Source organism: Lathamus discolor, chromosome 5 (genome assembly GCF_037157495.1).
Source record: "Lathamus discolor isolate bLatDis1 chromosome 5, bLatDis1.hap1, whole genome shotgun sequence".
Lineage (NCBI taxonomy): Eukaryota > Metazoa > Chordata > Aves > Psittaciformes > Psittacidae > Lathamus > Lathamus discolor.
This window is the reverse complement of record NC_088888.1, coordinates 41,699,998-41,720,129: the sequence shown is the minus strand read 5'-3', so window position 1 is coordinate 41,720,129 and position 20,132 is coordinate 41,699,998. Positions and strand designations below refer to the sequence as shown.

The 20,132-nt window shown below is 42.9% G+C and overlaps 1 protein-coding gene across 5 annotated transcripts in view; it reads right to left on the bottom strand.

The window, feature by feature from the left end:
• The window catches only part of SASH1 (SAM and SH3 domain containing 1), a 567,989-nt gene that overhangs the window by 531,080 nt on the left and 16,777 nt on the right, over nucleotides 1-20,132 (bottom strand). The window contains exons 1-3 of one of the 5 annotated variants that reach the window (XM_065680529.1): nucleotides 17,104-17,352; nucleotides 16,414-16,607; nucleotides 15,506-16,259 (exon numbers count right to left, since the gene is read on the bottom strand). In XM_065680529.1, the coding sequence (XP_065536601.1) occupies nucleotides 15,506-15,970 (465 nt within the window). In that variant the 5' untranslated portion in view covers nucleotides 15,971-16,259; nucleotides 16,414-16,607; nucleotides 17,104-17,352. Of the gene's footprint in view, nucleotides 1-15,505; nucleotides 16,608-16,840; nucleotides 16,864-17,103; nucleotides 17,354-20,132 lie in introns of those variants that run through there. The other 4 variants (XM_065680530.1, XM_065680526.1, XM_065680528.1 and 1 more) reach the window with 4 other exon arrangements.

Genomic DNA, 20,132 nt, shown 5'->3' with positions numbered 1-20,132 from the left:
CTTTTGCATGTGCACATTCCCGTATTGCCTATGGACAAACTCTCCTCAGGTCCAAAGTGCTGAAGAACAGCATGTAGTTACCCTCAGTTCCCTCTACACACTAAAAAACTAGGAGGAGCTGAAATGCAGAAGGTGCATCCGTGTCTGTGCTCAACAGACATCTTATAGATAGAGACAAACAGCTTTGCAAAGGAGTTCACCTACTAGGTTAGGTTTATGATAACAACTAAACTTGTGTGGGGGGAAAACTGGACTTCATACAAGGAGATGATCTGCTGTGTACCTTGCAGATCCGCCTAACACACTACCATCTCCCAGAACTGGTGCTGTAAGTGACCCAGAGCAGATATTGCAGGTAAGGGAAGATAAGAGAAGGATGAAACAAACCTGTATTCATTGGAACAAGATTATCACACTGTCTAAGGAAAATCCCACTGATCCTCCCACACAAAAATGCTTTGTTATATGAATCAAAAAGTGACAAGATGTTTAACAGTCAGACTTGTCTAGAATGATGTCAAATCAGCCTAATCTTTGTATACCAGACCACAGACCTCCAGGGGAAAAAAAAAAAAAAAAAGAAATAAATAAGTAGATGCCGAAAATCTTGAGTTTATTACGTCTTTTGATACTGTTTCACAAGACATTTGCATTAGCAAATTAAGGAACTACAGCCTAAATTAAAATAACAAATGAATATAAAACATGAGGAAACCCATGCTAAAATTTGAGGAGGTATAAAAGAGTTTTTCAGGGGGCTGTCCTCAGTACAGCAATAATAGTATTTTTAGTACTGATTTGGGCAGTAAAACAGGTGGTTTTTTGTATCAGCAGGCCATATTCCACTTGTGAGCACCAGTGCACAAGAGGTTAGGCTTAGACTCCAAAATGCCCTTAAAGGGGAGGGAAAGCCTGGAAAATACACAGTTGTTTTTCACCAAGGACAACAGCAAGAAAGCACACCTGACTGAATCATTATGTATACCAATAACAGGAAACAAATGGCTCATTCTGCTACCTAAAGGTCTCTGAGGCTCCCGTGAATCCAAGGCACGAGTCAGCAATATCACAACATTACAAAAAAGGTAACAAGCATATGGGGGTAAATGAACTAAATCATCAGCTACTAAGACAGATTACCTTACTTTCAGCCCAACACCAGCAAAGTCCCCACTGGGATACCATACCCAGACCCCTTCACATTGACAAGGGACAGAGTACAGAAGGGACAAACTTCAAAGATGGAAAACTGGTCTAGAAAGTAAAACCTAAAAGGAGAATTAATGAGCCATCTTTATTTTAGCAGAGATTCTTAGGTAGGAATTAGCAGCATTCTCAGGTAGCTAAAGCTTGCCACCAGAGGAAACGAAGTAAACTCTATTCTCCGTGCACCTGGCAGACACGGTAAGAACTAAAAATTGTTGCATGGAAGATTTAGGTAAGACACTAGGAAAAAAAATAAATAAAAAAAGAAAGGCAAAGACACAATAAAATTGTATACAGATTAACAGCCAAGGTTAAGATCACCAATAATGCAACCTCTGTAGTTAAGTAACTCCTTGTCAATCAACAGTTTCAAAATCCAGCTCATGGTTGAGGAAAACATTTGCCATTATGTCGGCTCTATTCAGACAAGTATTTCAATCACAAAAAATTACTTAGGGCTGGTACCATCAATTAGCCAACCACCAGAAGGACATTTAACTCCCAAGGTGGATCTGATGTCACATAAGTAGAGCTATTTTTAAAGCTTGGGCAATATCCATTTAGTCAAACCTTAGATATATTGAAAGTGAACACATGGAAAACTGCTGCACCAATTTCACTGGGGTTTTTTTCCATCTTTAGAGATATGCAGTTGCTTCAGTTCCAAGCAGCACTACCATTTATTTGTACATTAGAAAAGAAGCTTGTATGAAAGTGCAGGAGTCTTTCTAAACATAGTCTTCAGCTGCAAGCTTTCATCTCCCAATATTTTCTTATATTTAAAAGACACTAACAGTATTGGGAAACCCAAGGTCTAAGTGTTATTCACATACCCTGTTAGGTCATTTGTGGTTTTGTCCAGAATGACAAAATGATCTGAACAGGCACAAGTAATAGGTTAACAGGTCTAGAAATGTCTGTGTTTATCAGGAAAGGGTGCAGAAACCAGATACTCTGAAGGAAAAGTGAGGGAGTATATGGGCAGACAACCAGCTAACACATCACTTCAGTTAAAGTCTGACAAATTTCCACCTTTAGGACTGACCCAATATGTAAGTAAACCAACTTACCCATCTCTTGAGAGAATCCTGCCATTTCACCAAAGTCAAAGTGATCTCCTCCTTGGGAGGATCCAAATCAATATGATACAAGCTTGTATGATACAAGTCTAAAAACTTTTTTCTCAACCTGGCTGCTCTTGAGATCTCTTTACTACAGCTTATACATCCTTTCCAAGTTTAGCTCCTCCCAGGCAGTTTAAGCCTAGTAAGGCACCAATACCTAACATACAGGATTACTCAAATAGGCTAAAAATCCTTTTGAAAAAGCTATACAACATCAACAATTATAGCACAATTATCAATTTCTGCAATTTCTTGCCTTCTAAATATTTGTAATTTTCCAAAAACCTCTCTCATTCTTACATGTTACATTTTCTATCTCTTCTAGCTGAAAAATGGAAAATCATCCAAAATTTGACCAGTGTTTGACAAACTAGGACTTCACAAGTCTTGAAGAAGCTGAAAAAAAGAAAGGCAGAGGGGGAAGTGAGAGGAAAGCAAGAAACTAAAAAAAAAAAACCTAAGAGAGAAAAGAGGTACAAATCAAATCAATGGTATTTGGATGGCAATAGTAACTGGGGGAGGGGCACCCACAATCTCAGCAGCTCATTCCAAAGAGAAAGGACTTTTACCAGTTCATGACAATAGCAGCTAATAAAATATGTTTAAAAAGACATTTAGATGAAGGCAAGGTTTCAACCAGAAACCACACTGGTTACATTTTTTGATTTAGTACTTTGAAAGCAGAACTGTATGTTCTCAGCAAAAACCTCAGTCTGTTCCCAACAAAATCAATAGCAAAATTTCCACAGACATTTCATGATAGGGGTGATACACTCAGAGCCTGCATACCTGACAGAATCTATTGTAAACATGCTTTAACTTTTGAAAATCCTACTAGAAAAGGCAACTGATAACATTTGCTGCTTAAACTGCAGAAACTTACATCAGAGCTCTTCACCTACCAACATACATGTTTCAGTTAAACATTCTGCATGCCTTTCTTTCAAGTGGCTAGCAAACATACCACAGGAAAGCACACAAAGACAAAAATTCAGTGCCACAGTCTGTTTAGAAAGCACTGCAAACCCTTAAAGTAAAACCTAAATATTCATGCATGCCTCAAACCCCTCATAATATAAAAACCACAAATAATTGCTCCGTTAGCATATTGTTCCTTGTCTGTGTGATATCCGTAACCACTAATAGGTAATTACTATTCAGGTAACTATCTGAAAGTCTACAGAAAAGCTTGGTGGGTTTTTTTTGTAAATGCCAACACTTTGTTTTTCACCAGTTCTTTTTATTTTAGTGGAGGTTTGTCTTGCAATGCCATTCAGAATGGACGTTTTTAGTTTTTGTCAGCAGGTGCCAGAGAAGTAAGGCAATATATCAGCAAATAAATAAATAAATAAATCATGCAAGCTTGTACTGCTACTAAAGTTCTGAGAGGGGCTGTCTAAAGAAGCAAGGTGTTAGTGAGAACACCTGATGAATTCTGAAAATTCATACCCAAACATGAACAAAGTGTTCAATTTGAAGGAAAAAACAATGCTACCACTTCAGTTTAAAATAGCACATCTTTAAAATTAGACACTTCTGAAATGGAAACCAGCAAGTACTTGAAGTGTATATTCATACTGCACAAACTATCAGGGAAAACATGAAAAGAGTGAAGAGTATGAAATTTGAACGTGCCGAGTAGAAGGATTAAACTGGGTTTTTTTTTAGTTGCATACCAAATTCAAATTAAAGAAAAACATTTTTCCATAGCAAATATGACAAAAGAGACAGAGAAGAGAAAAATAAGCTCTTGAAATTTCTTCACTACCGTCACCTTTAATTTATATTCATCCTAAGTACGAAACTATTTCTGATTAAGAAGATGATGCTCATTTCCTTATCCCTGTTGGAAGAAATGTGCTCTGCACAAAGGAATTTCTGCCTTATTTTCCAAATCTAAATCAATACTACTAACTCTTGCATCAATTTCAGCCGCTGAAAGATCCACAAAACAAGTTCTATGAAAACAATTAGTTCTCCTGGACAAATCTGTGCCCCTACCAAAACCATCACACACACACAGAGTAAGGATGTACTGCAATGGCTTATTTCCTGTTAGACACCATAAGAATTGCTTTAATAAATCCAGTGGTTGCATAAGCAGATCTTCTTAATATACATAAGTTTAGAATATAAATTCTCATTCAAGGCAATTTCCAGCTCTAAAATGAAAGAATTCCTTAGGGAAACACATCAATACTTTACAACCTCCTCTATAGGTGAATGAATACCCACTACTGAAAGCTCATATGAAAATCACATTATTTTAAAAGTAATGCAGTATCTTATAAAACACAAAGTACCCACACTATCACATACTTGCTACAGTATCAATACAAGCCAACAAGAGATTCAAACTACCTCTAACTGTGATAACCTCTGCTTTCATTGATATGAATAAAACTTACCTACAACAAGTAGCAGATGACCTGGATTCCATCAGAAAAATATCCCAAACTAGTTCAATTCTATGCAGTGCCACTTGTACTTCAGACAAAGTAAATAAACACTGAGGCCACTAGCCGGGAGTACAAGGAGCAAGCCTAGCTCAGCTGATTTGCATTGCTACCTGATAGCAATTAAGTTCACTCCTCTCACTCTGCAGCATGTGCATGCTTTTCTATTAAAAAGAATAAAGTCATTCTCCCCAGGAAATTATTGTTATCCAGACCCAAAGTACTAATGAAAGGACAATTTTTCAACATTTCTTCAAACACTGAGTTTTAGACCACAAATCTGGGAAATAAAGTCAACTTTTTAGGAGAATTTTGCCACAACTTTTGCTAAGGATACTAATGTTACTTCTTAAAGAGACAGAAAATGGGTGACTGGAGTTTCTCCTTTGGTTTTGACATTTACTGGCAATGACACAAACTTCTAGTTACTAGCTGCATGAAGTATGGCCTTACTGTATGTAATTTTTAGAGCTGGACAGAAACCAGCTAGTGGTATTCTTGTCAAACTTCCCCTTCATCCTACTCCACAAGCTACAGAACATTATTTTTACCACTGTAAATACCAAGTGCATGTGAAAATCCTCTCTGAAATGCTCTCTAGGCAAATCTTTTTTAGAAGTTATCATAGGAAAATCCAATACATTTTCTTCATATGAAAATAACAAAGCAGGTGAAATTAAAATTACTCTTTTTCCAGATCTCTTGATAGAATTTCAGTCACATTTCCTTATTTTCTGCATTTCTCCAGTATCCTAAAATGAATAAACTTTCTTGGTTAGCAATTGTCACTCTTCTCTTTATTAACCCTTGAGTTTCTTTATGTTAGTGTTTTAAAATGAGATCTCCTTGTGATGCTTGGTCTGATAGGAGAGAGAATGGAGGCTAAGAGGCCAAAACAGTCATTCTTATCTTTAGGTTGAATTTTTTAGCCTAGGAACTAGCACATGAAGATCTGTGACTGACCTTCTCAAGCACCAGTTCAATTCTTGATGATTCTTTTTCTGGTACTTCCCATTCTCTAGCTACGGAAAAGCTGCTTCTAAACCAACAGCTGGATATTTGGAGGGAAACCTTAATTATGAGGTATGCAAAAGATCAGAGATGCATTTGTACAAAAATTCTCAATGCAGTACAGCACAAGCAGTTATTTGTAGAAAAGGTGTAAACAAAATTGGAAGAAAAACATTTTGCAACAACTAAAATATTGGACAAGGATTCTGAGATGCTGCAATTAGAAGCAATTAAGAAGATCACGATTAGATCTAAAAAAATTATGTAAAAAAACCTTTTTATCATCTTTGCACTGAATTCCTAACTTTTGATGAGATTACAGCTTATTTTTTTAATAATACATTCAGCCTTGCTTCAAAAAGACCACGTCAGTCCCATAAGTATGTTCGAAAGAGATAATGCATCCTCCTTTTCCTAGATCAATCCCTTCTTTCTGCCAAAAAACTGGGGCTAGAGGGACTTTGGATAACTGCAGCTTTAAGGTAACTTGTATTTTTAAGGTTGGAATTTCTAAGATTGAAGTCTAGGGCTTTAGTTTTATGAGAACAATCTGAGCTCAGCCTCCTGCGTTGGTCAGTGGGAGGGTAGCTGGGGACACTGAATGCAAAGGAGAGAGACGCGATGACCCCACTCTGCCGACTGGGGAGAAAGCTTCTGTTCTCATCAGAGCATGAAGGAGGACAGGGAAGGATTCAAATTACAGCCTGAGACTCTGGGGTGGCAGGAGAGAAAGATGGAATGAAACTCATACAAGGGCTTGCGATGGGATGGGACAAGAAAAACACAGTATTTTCTCAAGCTGTACAAAAAGGCATTGCTACACCAGTTCCATCTTTCCACCCAAACAGATCGTGGTTAACACTCATCAGCTTTGTTGAGTGAATGTAAAATGGGGAGAAGAAGGTTAGGGAGACCTAAAGCAAAAGATGGGTTCCTGGGTGGGAAAGAGATTGCTCTTAGGGCAGAAAGCAGTGTTTCTTGAGACAGGGGAGACGATTTAGAAGTCAGGGAATGGGTAGCTCTGGGATACACAGAGGGCTCTGGGACAGTAAGGCTGGGAGATATGGAGCCCAAGGGACAGGAGCTTGCTAGTGCAGAGGAGTCACTCCTAGCAAACATCTTTGTCCACAAACCAAGGGCACTGTTGCAGAACTGGCTCCCACTACTAGTTTTGGTTTTTGAGGGTTTTTTTTTTCCTCTATGTAATACTGACTTATTAAGTTTTTGGTTTATACTGGCTTTTGGCCTTCTTCACAGCATGAAGAGCCTAGCTCCAGCTCTCAATGCCTTTTTCTGCTAATAAAAATATTTCCTTCCGTGCATGTGAGAGTATGGCCAAGTGGCCACTTAAGTAACTCTGGGAAAAAAAACAGTACAAGCTTTTCTTAGTCCCTAGCTGAAAGGCAACTTTTTCTTTCCAGCTTTTTAACTCTTAACCACATTGAATTTACAGTGTGATTTCTGAGGCACAGACATCAGAACTGGACTTAATTTCCCCATAAACTTATGACTGACATCATATGCAGTGATAATACCACATCCCTGCTTTGGGGGTTTTATCCTCAAAACCAATGCATTCTTCTTGGGAAAAAAAGTACTTGTGGAAGACATATATTTGTACGTGGTTGTAAGTTTATTTGCTATATATGACTGTCACAAGAGTACAGCTGTGAACAACTATATGTACTTGGTTACAGCCAATATACATTAGTGAAGATTTAAGAGAATATTTACCAAATATTTATCCTAGCACAAACCTGTAAGCTGTATATTCAGTCTGCGTTGCCGCTATTCAAACTGTTAACAGCGAAAAAAGTTCTTATGAAAAGTTCTTATGTTTGCATGCTACTGCTGTATTTTTATTGTTTTCATCTCATGTCATCCCGCTTTCACCCATCACAAAAATCACAGTCAGTAAGGGTGTGCTTGTTAGCTGATTTAAATTTGAACACTTCAAGCCAAACCCAGCATCAAATGAAATCACTGGCAAAACCCCCGCTGACTTCACTCGGAGTAAGACCAACTGGAGAAGCAAGGCTCCCATGAGAGGCATGCATCACAGTCATTCACATCCTGCTGAGTCTGTGAGAACCAGGACGAGATACTATTTGAAGGCCCTTCTACTTGTGTTTCATGTGACACACCACTTCTCTTTTGTTTTGCAGAACTGTAAGAGAAGATTTTTACTATCTGCAAGTAACAAGTTGAAGAGGCTGGATGAGTCACTGGAGACAGTTTTGGGCCAGCTCGGCTCGCAGACTGCCAGTGTCAAGGAAGGTTCACCCAATTCTCCCCTTCCTGCTGCACAGCCATCCCAAAATAATGTGGCAGTGCTAAACATAGCACTGCCGTGCTCTTTTAATAAACAATGATTCCTGCAGCGTGTACAAGTCACCACATTTGTCAAGATAAGCACATCAACATGAGATGTCATATTAGCCTAGACAAAGAGATTGAATCAGATAGCTTTGTCAAACACCAAGCAAAGGGGCTCATTCAAACTGACAAAACAAGAAATTTAAAAGTTGAACCTACCAATCTAGCCTTAACTCATTCTGTCCTCTCCTGCTGTGGAAGAGTCTCAAACCAGTAAGGGAGCTCCTGTAAGTGATATAATAAATTCATTCCTGATTTGCAATAACAATATTCCTGTCACTTCAAACCCCTGCGCTGCACTTTTCAAAATTTCTATAATGGCTGTTAGTATGTTTCAGATTATGCATATGGATCTATATACCTTAGTGGTTAGGGACTCTTCGTAATAACATATGCACAGAGAGTATAACTAACAGGCAAAATTAACAGGCATAACTAATTGCCATATAGACAAGTTACTGGTTATTCCTTTACTGCATTTTATTTACTTTTACGTAAGGAAGCTTAATCATAAGGCAATGGACAAAGATGCTGCAGTAGCGGGTCTCAGTCCTTCACCTGTCTAAATTTTTTCATTACTTCAGGCAAAGTCTTCAATTTCACATCTAAAATCAGGGACACAGCTGCTCTATATATTATGGTATATGTGAGATAGTGATATTGGTCATAAACAGAACTAGAAACATGTTCCAAAAGATTACTTCGCTGCTGAGAAATTATCTTGGTTTCTTTGGTATTCCTCACACATGGTTGGGTGTATGGGCTCCATCATCCTCCATATGGCAAAGACAGAAGCCCTGGGGGTGGGGTTATCAACAGAAATATTTTCCTTTAAATGTGTTTTCTCCTCAAGAAGACTTACAATCAGCAAACTTATTTAAAACAAGACAAGTTTATCAGTGGGCGGGAGTGAAACTGGCAGTTAAGATTTCTGCCACTCCAGACAGAAGTCTGACTGCATCGTGTCCTTTGGGGGAAGAAAAAGCCTTCAGGGAACTACAGGATGCCAGGCCAGAGACCTGTAAGTTTTGCTTTTCATTCAAGCCTGGAGCTGTGTGGAGAATGAAGGAAGGATCCCCCTTTCAGGGCAGCTGCTGCTCGCAGTGGCAGGCTGCTCAGCCCCACACAGTTCTTCAGAGATGAAAGCCACACACTCACCTTCTCCTCTGCCAGCTCCCACCACCACCAGAGCTGAGAAAATACACTTAACACGATCCTAGAAAGGGGAAGAGAAAGCTGTGGTACTGATACTATCCTCTTTCAGGACTCCACCTTTAATATACCCAAATGGGATCTTCCTCCCCTCAAAACAGAGATAATGAAAAACAGGAAGATTTACATTGAACATTTCCACAGGAAATTGAATACACTTTAAAATATTCAGGAACAATTCAAATGCAAATACAGCACAGTACTGTATTATTCATATTCTGCAACATTTTGCCTTAATCGTCTGATTGGAAGAAGATCTTTTCCAGTTTGTTTTCTGTGAGGTTAATAAACCAGGACTTTAAAACAGCCATCCAATATATGAGGTGCTGTATTTTCTTTAAAAGAAACAAGAGTCACAAAGTCAAAGGCAAATTCAGTGGTTTCTTACATAAAATATGTTTTCACTTCCTGAACATTGCCTGTAGCTTTGCTAATTTATTGCCATGAAAATATTGTTACTACTTAATGCACTAGTACTTTTGTCAATAGGCAGTTTTCCCCAAGGCATATTTGAGAATGCTCTGCTAATCAGAGTTGATGCAGTTACTCCAAAGCAGCCAGGTCTTTAGAAAAAGGTTTGTGTTTAATTCTAGTATAGGTGAGTGTTGTCATTCCTTCAAAGCACAATATTTTTAATTCACTGAATTCACTTGTGTAGCTATCTGTAGCACTAAGTACATTACCCAGCCCCAGACTCAGACTGAACAAGTATATTTTAAAGCAGTATTACTGGCATCTTTTCCTCTTAACGTTTAACTTATGTGAAATATTCCCCATTTTGTAGTGGCAAGGATTAAATGAGTATTTAATCAGAACCACAAATCTGTGCTGTATCATCAGCACAGAACTTGCAAAAATGCAGATGGGTATTTAAGCAGATATTCACTTGGATCTGACTTCTTACTTTTCTACATCTGCTTGAACATTTGAGATTGTGACCTCAAATACAGCTGAATTTTTAGTGTTTTTCATGAACATCACCATGACTGACAATGAGATCACGTACACATACATATGTTACACTACTGTTTTATTCTCTCTAACAAACATTGAAATCTGTGTGAGTATAACTTTACTGAGGTTAAGTAAATCATCTTAATTGGTGTGGGAGCTTTTAATGCATGTATGTTTTCAGTGATTTTTAATGCATTTGCAATCCTCTGCAGATGAAAAATTGAATAAAGTTCCTCAAGAAACGGGTCAGGCCATTAATTTCAATTAGAAATAGTAATGAAATTCCAGTAAACTATTAAATGTCACTTAATCTATATTTCAGATAAATAGAATACTTAATTTTTCTTGGCATGTTCCATAACAAGGCACCCTACTTGTCTTTATATTGACACAACTGGTGCTCCTCTGCTTTCCCTACCACAGTGACATTTAGTGACATTATTCCTGCTGAAACCCAGCATGGACATAATTCATTTTGCAACAAGCCCACTAAGGCAAGAAGTGTCTCTGTATGGAGGTAAAGGCTCTACTTCTTCTGATCTAGCTGATTGAGACTAGTGCTACGCTTTTCTTTGTTCATCTTTGCTGGAATCCAGGCAGGTAGCTCATTTTGGTTTCCGTCTGCCAGTAGTTCATCCCTCCAAAACCTCTATATGGCAAAAGGACACTAATCTTATTTCTACACTGGGCATAATTAAGTTCCTTATTAAGGACAGAATTATAACTATCAAGGTTATTGTTTTACGCAGCTATATGTTTTGAGATGACACAGATGTTCCACTTGACCAGGAGAGGTACCATGGGTTCTTGTTTGAAAGGTACTCAGGCCCATCCCCTCCACAATAAGTTTCTTAGATGTATGATACTTCTAAGGCTATCAGCCAGCAGCAGCAGGAGTGAAACTAAAACAGAAGATTTTGAGTATTAAGGAGCATTAACCAACATGGAACAAAATCTGACTTCTGGAGACTTCTCCTCAGTTACAGCTGTATTCCTTGGCTTGTACCTAGAAAATATATAAGATGCAGGTTTTGAAGAGATGAGGCCTCCTTCTAATTCTCCAGAGAAATAAGATGGTCTGTGATAATTCTCCATGTCTGAAGTCACCCACACACATGGCTTCAATTCAAAGTTTGCACATCTTTAAGAGATTTATTAGGAGATTTAAGTAGTTGTTAGTAATTTCTGCTGACTGTAATAAAACTAAGTTAAACTAAAATGTACCATGTCAATATACATTTCTATCCTTCCCACTCTGCTGTCTCACCCTTCATCTGAAAATACAGTGACAACACTGTAAGGACAGTGAAAGGATGCTTTTAACATCTCCACAGCCATATCCAATACTCATTTTTGATCCTTTGATGTGTCTATAGCTCAGACAGCTAGCAAGAAGGTATAAACAAGACATAGGAGCAGTGCTTCCAGTTTCCAGGGATGTTTAAAAAAAAAAAATTAAAAATTGTCTGAGAACTACATAACTGTGTTCTTCAGGTAACAAGTAAAATGCATACACAGGTATGTATACATGCAGACACAGAGGTATGCTCCTCCATTCAGATACTATTTTCTACTCATAGACATTAAGAGGAAAACATGATGGCATTCTCCACGTAAGCCATGGAGGGAAGTAGGTGGCTAGTTAGCCACTCAGCAGCACCAGAAATGCAAATAGATGTCAAACAGGTCAGTGTCTAGTGCCCTGCTCTAAAGTACCAGCACAACCATCTGTAGATGGACATGTGATAAATGCATATAAAATCTTGACACAAGCCTCAAGCCTATTCTTTAATACTGTGCACAGCAGAGAACACATCCAGTTTCTTTCAACATGCAGAGAAGTCTGTATACCACATATTCTATATACAAAGTATAATACAGGTTGATTAAACTGTGTCCACAATTTTCTAAAGTTTTTTTAAAAGAGACACTGTTATAATATGACTCCTTCCTAAATGAAAGAATACAATACTACATTTTTCTTGCCCTAAACAATACCCAATGAATAATTTACAGTGACGTGATCTTTGCTGTTCCCTTTAAGCCGTTTTGGAGATGGATTGCTACAGTGGGTGGCATTCAGAATAACACATGTTGAGCAACGCACACTCAAATCTTGCCAGTTTTATGGTTTCTTACAACATGCTACGATACGACGTGATTCACACAGAGGAGATGGAGAAAGTTTTTCTATTACTGTAAAAAAAATGATGTTATATGCATTTATCATCCAAAATAAATACATTGACACTACAGGCTGAAATAAAACTAGGAAAGTAAGCTTAGTCCCTCTATTTCAAAATATTGCATTTAGATTAAACCAATTAAAGATGAGTGATGCTCAGTGTAAGATGAGCTTGCTCTGACACCCATCAAATTACAATAAGGTGAGTTAAGAAACCAGCACCAAAGATTTGAATTTCCTGATGTCTCATGCTGCCATCTTAGAAATTTTACAACTCCTATGGAAGAGGTATAGAAGAGAGAAGGTAGAGGATCCACTTGGTAAGACAGACCTGGTCACTATAAATATACACAAAGTCAAAAAGAAGAAGTAAAATTTAGCTATGCAGGTGAGTAATGTGCTGTAGCTATACTGATAGGCCAGAAGTTCCATAGTTGTTCTTTCATCCAAGATACATACTGGTAATTTCAGCAAAGTGTCCATCCAATGACATAACACTTCAAAGGAAGGGGGGAAACATCTCTACAAAATGATACAGTAACTTTTGGAAGATGCTGTACTTAGAGTAAATGTTCATGGATGTTTTGTTAGATTTGACCACTGTCCTATCAGATTTGTTACACTGCCTCTGACAAGGTCATCAGACAGATGTTTCCAGGAAAAGAGAACAAATCATAGAATCATAAAATGGTTAGGGTTGGAATAGGGTTGGAAAGGCTAAGAAAGTTGGGGCTGTTCATCCTGGAGAACAGAAGCTGCACGGAGACCTCATAGCAGCCTTCCAGTATCTGAAAGGGGCCTACAAGGATGCTGGAAAGGGACTCTTCGTTAGGGACTGTAGTCATAGGACAAGGGGTAATGGGTTCAAATTTAAACAGGGGAAGTTCAGATTAGATATAAGGAAGAAGTTCCTTACTGTGAGGGTGGTGAGGCACTGGAACAGGTTGCCCAAAGAAGTGATAAATGCTCAGTCCCTGACCATGTTCAAGGCCAGTTTGGTGTTCTGGAGTTTGAGGATTCCAGGTGAGAGAAAATGAGAGGCAAATAGAGAACTCACAACTAGTTTATTAATATAGGAAAATATAGAGATAATAAAGAATACAGTAAAGAATACTTCTGATGTTTGGTTATCTTACCTACCCCAAGGACCCTACGAAGGCAATCAGGAAACCAGCTCTGAGAATCATCATCGCAGTGCAAGGTGGCAGGCTCAACCTTAGCGGGCATCCCCTCAGGGGCAATGTTGACCTGGGTGGTATGAGGTTCTGCCTCCCCCGCATCGCATGAGGCTCAGGCTTTTATACTGACAAAACTGCACACTCATTCTGATGCAGGGGGCCAGCCTACGTCAGAAAAAGTGGCTAGCTATATCTAGAAAGGTCTCCAAGGGTTGAGACTTTTCTGGGGAGTTCTAAAGCGGAACTTTCGGGGTAGGAACCAAAGCTGGACTTTCCAGGGAGCAGCCAAAGCAGACTCTCCGGCGAGGAGCCAAAGAGGACAAACTTTTCTATCTTTGTGTGTTTTACCACGGACCATTACCTATTGCTCCTGACACAGCTGGACAGAGCCTTAGGTGACATGGTCTAGTGTGAGGTGTTCCTGGCCACAACAGGTGGGTTGGAACTAGATGGTCTTAAGGTCCTTTCCAACCCTAACCATTCTATAAACATCTCAAAGCAGTCAACTGTGCTCTACTTGAGAAGTAACTATTGGTCCTCTATCACCAAGCTCTTAAAAGACTGGAGTCCTGCCACTTGCTGCCTTATCAGTCTTATTGTCTGCACCTCCACATTGTCACCCAAGTTGCATTTTACTCATTATCTTTACACTCAGGTCCCCCAGAGCAGATAACTCAATTTTAATTCCTCACATTTCTGTAAAGCCAGAACTGCAGACTTCCCCACCACCTTGCCTCCATACCTTCATAAGCTTCTCGGAGGTAAAAAGTACTCAAAAGTTGAAGGCCGACTGCAACTGCTCAGTCTGTCTGAAAAATCTGACTTCATATCATTACAGAAAATACAGGCAACTTGGGTCATCCAACAATTTTGAAGCACTTCATTCTGAACTCAGAAGCAACCACACATTATAATACCTTATTTTCTTTCAAAATCATCCATGGTATTAGTCATTCAATTCTGTTGTGTTATTTATTCTGCATATAGCTTTTTCAGCAGGAAACCTACAGAAAACTTTAGACATAACAATTCCTATCTTCCAAACCACATGAGTCTTAGACTTTAACCTTTCAAAAGGTAAGAAATAGGTAAATATCGGGGTTTCATCAACCTGGAATGTACTATTCTGAGACCTGCACTTTCCTGGCCTTTAAGCAGACCATGTGTCCTAGAGATAGACCGACCTGTCCTGGAGCAGCTGATGAACAGGTCTGACATTCACCAGTCGCTACCATCCTCCAGTAAATAAATCCAGGAAACAGAAGGAGTTGTTCCTCCATCCAGATTACCACTTGCTTCACCAGCCATTTCGCCAGCAGAAACTGACACTAAAATATGACCTTTAACAAAAGATTTAAAAGAAGCCATCACTCTCCAACACAATGGAGAAGTTTCACAGGACAGAAAAGCAAACAAACAAAACCCCAAACCACTAAGCCTTCCCTGTCAATTTCTGCCTTCACGCCCCGAACACTCAGCCTGGACTAAGAGAACCGGTTAAGGTAAAATAGACGCAACACCAAAAGGCAGTGCAAAGCTGCACCACCCCATAAATCCACACCAAGCCAACAACCATTGGCGGATCTGACCTGTATTGGCCCCACTTTCCTTCACACCTGGCTGGTGCTAAGTCCTTACCATGTTTCCCCTGAAAATGCCACCACTACAGCAGGAGATGAACAGGACCAGGCCCCGCATCTCCAGCTGGATGCCACCGAACCTCCTGCTGCCAGCGGGACCACCGCCCCACAACACCCGGGTGGCCCGGCCCCTCCTGAGGACTGGGGGCCGGAACACTCTTACCTTGTTGGAGTACGGGGGTTTACTCAGGTTGATGCCGTCTCGGATGAGCTTGTCCCGGATCATGATCTTCAGCTTCAGCCTGGGGTAGGCGGTGAGCCCCCCGCCGCCGCCCGCCCGCCGCCGCCCGCCGGGGCGGTGCCGGGGGTCCGCCCCCCGCCGGGTCTCATCCTGCCCCGCCACCCGCCGGGGGCAGCGCCCGGTGCCGGGGGGCGCCGGCCGCGGCGGCGGCTGCGGCTCCAGGGTGAAGTACAGCCCCGCCGCCGTCTCGTCCGCCTCCTTCAGCCGCCGCACAGCTTCGTGGATCCGGCGGCGGTGGTGGGGCACGGCCACGCCGATGGCATCCAGGTCAGGGTCCCCGATCTGCTTGCAGACCTCCAGGTCGTCGTAGCCATTGTCGACGAAGGACTCAGCGTACTGAGGGAGCTGCAGGGTCTTCAGCCACTCATAGACTATGTTGGTGCACATGCTGGTTCCAAAATAATGACTGCAACTTTCAGCACCGAAGCCAGCCTCCCCCTTTCCACGCCTCGCCAAAGGAAATAAACCCACAAAACCTGCGATGCAACTGAAAGGTCTCAAAATCAAGGTCAAGATACCAACATCCACCAGAAAAAAAAAATAATAAAAATATCCTTAAAGCAGATCAATAGGGCACAGCAAGAACCGCTGAACAAATCCGTCCTGTTTATTCCTTCTCCTCTTTTCCTACCGCCAAGTACAGCCGCTTTCTGCCACCGGAGAAGGGAGCCTCGGACTAGAGAGAAGCGAACCGTAAGGGTGCATCCCCTAAAATCCCAAGTCGCTGCTGCACAACATCCACCCACTTTCTCTGGAAGTAATTCGCAGTCGCTGGGGTTTTTTTCGCCTCTTCCTTTCAGTGTTAGTTTCTGTATCTGCTTGTGTCTCACCTTCCTGCGCTCTGTCGCATGATGAAGCTGTTTACTGTGGGGAGCTGCTTTGGTACCCGATCACGCTGGGGAGCACGGGGCTCCCGCACGCTCGGCCAGCACGGGCAAGGCTGCAGCGTGCGGTGCCCGCCTCTCCCGGGTCTCTCCCGGCAGCGGCGGCATGCGGCGGCTCTTGCTTTCCTTTGAAAAGGGTCCTTTCGGATTAAGAGTAAAAAAAAAAAAAAAGGAAACAGGAAAAAAAAGATGAGAATCCCACTCACTTTTCCGAGTTACTTTCCCAGTTCCCCTTCACCCCCGGGATGATGGTTAAACGCGCTTCGCCGACAGTGAGCCCCCAAACTGCTTTCCAACCCCACTTTCTCCGCGCTGCTGGCAGCGGAGCCCTCTTGTTACCCCCGGGGCAGGCAGCCCAGCGCCCGGCACGCACAACTTTCCCCGCTTTCCCCTATCCGCGCTACCCCTCCCGCCGCTGCCCGCGGCCGCCCCGGGGACGAGGAGGATGAGGCAGTGGCGGCGGCGGGGCCGTGCGGGCAACCAGCGCTCCGTGCATCCTCCGGCGGCAGCGGATGAGCTGATCTGCGACAGGTCACTGGCGCTCCCCCCTCCTCTCTCGCTAGCGGCGGGGCTTTCCCCTCCTGCCAGCGGTACCCTGCGCGGTGCTCCCCTCCCAGGTCCTCCTTCCTCCCCTACCCCTGAGGCGCCTGACACGCCGCCAGCAGATTTCCTCCGGCTCCTCCCGGTGCTCCGTGTGCGGCTTCTCCCCGCTCCTCCTCCGCGCCCGTCACCCCGCTGCCAGCCCCCTCCCTAGCTCTGCCCGGGGCCTTTTCAACTTTCCCCGCCGGCAGCCCTCTGCCTGTGCCGCCGGCCGCCCCTGCCAGACCCGCCGGGGCGCGGGCACGGCAAGCCCGGCCGGGCAGCGGCGGGGGATTGGCTGCCTCCGCTCTGCAAGCTCTCCCGCGGGCTTGCCCGTCCCCTTTCCCCGGGGGCACGGGCAGGCACCGCGCCGACGGGGCACAGCCCGGGGAGCTGCCCCCCCGGCGCCCTTGGGACGGGCGGACCGACGGCTGTGGCGGCGGCTCCCCCGCGGGGGCACCGAGCTCCTTCGCGCCCGGAGGGCGACCCTTGGTGGGCAGAGCGGGGCTTTCAGCGGGGACGAGCGTCCCCCCGCGCCTCCCGAAAGCGGCGAGGAAGGGCGGGAGGCGCCGGCCCCGCTCTCCCACCCGCCGCCACGGGCTGCCCGACGCCGGCGGAGCCGCTGCGCGCTGGCAGCAGCGAGAGCCCGGCAACGCCTGGCTCGCAGCGCCCCCGCCAGGCAGCTGCGGGAAGTGCCCCCAGGCCCGGCCCGGCCCGGCCCGGCCCCGGCTCGCCGCCACACCCGGGCAGGCGGGACTCAGAGGGGCATGGCCGGGGGTCCCCTCCTCCCTCGGCCACCCCAGTAGGGGTGAAGCTTGGGTCCCGCTGCCGCTTTCATTTAGAACAGGTTGAAACTTGTTTTCTTAGGAAAATCCCTTTCCCTCAGCGGACCCTTCAGGCCCGGTGTGTGGGGTGCGAGGTAGTCAGGGCACTTCGGGATGGCACTGCCCGTCGGGTCCACTCCGAAGGATATAGGGCAGGGGCAGCGACAGCCCTGCTCGGGCTGAGGGGAGCTGGGGAACGACGGTGGGTTACGCACCCTGCTTCCTCACAGCACAGGGGTGCCGGAGGAGGGACACGCTCCCTTTTGCTATTTAGTGAGGTTTATTTGTAGCAGGTTTCCTGAAGGACCTTTTTTAGCAGGTAGGGCCACATTTGTCCTGGGCCTTCACAGTAGTTCATCGTAGGATTATGCTGCGAACTACCACATAATAGCTTAACAGCATTCTCACAAGAAGTATTATATTGCAAAGAGATTTGAAAAGATTAGCTGCTTACAAGTGCTTAAAATACAGCCTCTGAGTATAAAGCCTAGAGTTCACAGATTCATGTGCTAAAAGGGGAGAAAGGGAGGAACAGCATTTTATTCCTTTTAAATTTTTCCATCCCTCTTCTTTTATGTATCTTATTTTCCTTCCAGGCCACATAATATATCAAACCTTCTTCTCAGGCCAGAGGCAGAGATTGAAGCAGCAATTATCTTCTCTTCACAGACCTGGTGAAAGGCTGACAACGCTGGAGAAATTAGCAAGGAGGTTCTGTGAACTGGAGCTGGAATTGATGGTGTGAGAGACAGTACATCAGGCTCATCAGGCTCATTGACAGTACATAAAGAATTATATCATTTTAATGCATAGATTTATTTAAGCGTCTTGGAAGGATGTTGAGGTATTGCAGATGTTATGGTTCAGATGCACTTGGTAAACTGTGTGTCTCCCACCTGTAAAAGGCTAGGATCCATAGACTCTTATGGGACAGAAGGAGGAGAAGTCTGTCCTGCATTCACCCCATGGGAGTGTGGAGTTTGGTATCAGGTTACAGTACTGTAACTTAGACAGGGGAATTTCAGTTAGATATAAGGAAGAATCTCTTTACTGTGAGGGTGGTGAGGCACTGGAATGGGTTGCCCAAAGAAGCGGTAAATGCTCCATCCCTTGTAGTGTTCAAGGCCAGGTTGGACAGAGCCTTGGGTGACATGGTCTAGTGTGAGGCGTCCCTGCCCATGGCCGGGAGGTTGGAACTTGGTGATCTTAAAGTCCTTTTCAACCCTAACTATTCTATGATTATGAAACTCTTGTCTGGCTGTGTTGGCATTGATTTTAGTTTCACAAAATGAGTTCACCTTACCAGGGGACGAAAGAAAGAAAGAGAGAAAGAGAGAAAGAGAGAAAGAGAGAAAGAGAGAAAGAGAGAAAGAGAGAAAGAGAGAAAGAGAGAAAGAGAGAAAGAGAGAAAGAGAGAAAGAGAGAAAGAGAGAAAGAGAGAAAGAAAGAAAGAAAGAAAGAAAGAAAGAAAGAAAGAAAGAAAGAAAGAAAGAAAGAAAGAAAGAAAGAAAGAAAGAAAGAAAGAAAGAAAGAAAGAAAGAAAGAAAGAAAGAAAACCAAACAAACAAAAAAAAAAACCACCAACCAAACAAAACCAAACCAATAATTAAACATAAATTGTTGTGTCCACCTTTAAAAAAAGACTGTCAAAAGTCCAGGGAACCAAAGACCAGTCCATCTCACCTCAGACCCTGAGAAAGCTCTGGCAAGTCTTTGTGAAGACTTACATGAAGTTTTGGTGGGTAGTTGGAAGGGGCATTCCTTGGGGGATTGCAACTGGAGCTGGCACTGTACAACATCTTCACTGATGGTGACAAGCTGGAGTGCATCCTCCGCAAGTTCACAGATGACACAAACTGGGAGGGGTAGTCAATATGTTGGGAAGCTAATTTCAGAGTGAAAAAGGAGGAAGGTCACAGAGTGGTGGAGCAGGAAATGGAGGCATTTTTTGAGTGATAACAGCAAACTCAGTTTGAAAACCTCCTTTATGTACTTTTTATTAATTGCAAAGTTATTATTAAAAATTATTAAATGCAAAATGTTCATTTCCAAGACACTGAACTGTAGTTTCAATCCAGCTGAAACCAAAGAGTGTGCTTGCTGATTGTAAGGCCCCACCTATCACGCATATTACTTTTACAGAACTATTAAGCTAAGGGGGTAGTATCACTCTAAACAGTATTTCTAACAGTATTTCAGATTAGTTGCAGTGGTGGAATACAGACACTATGTTTCACCTCAAATTTAGCTTGATCTGTGGTA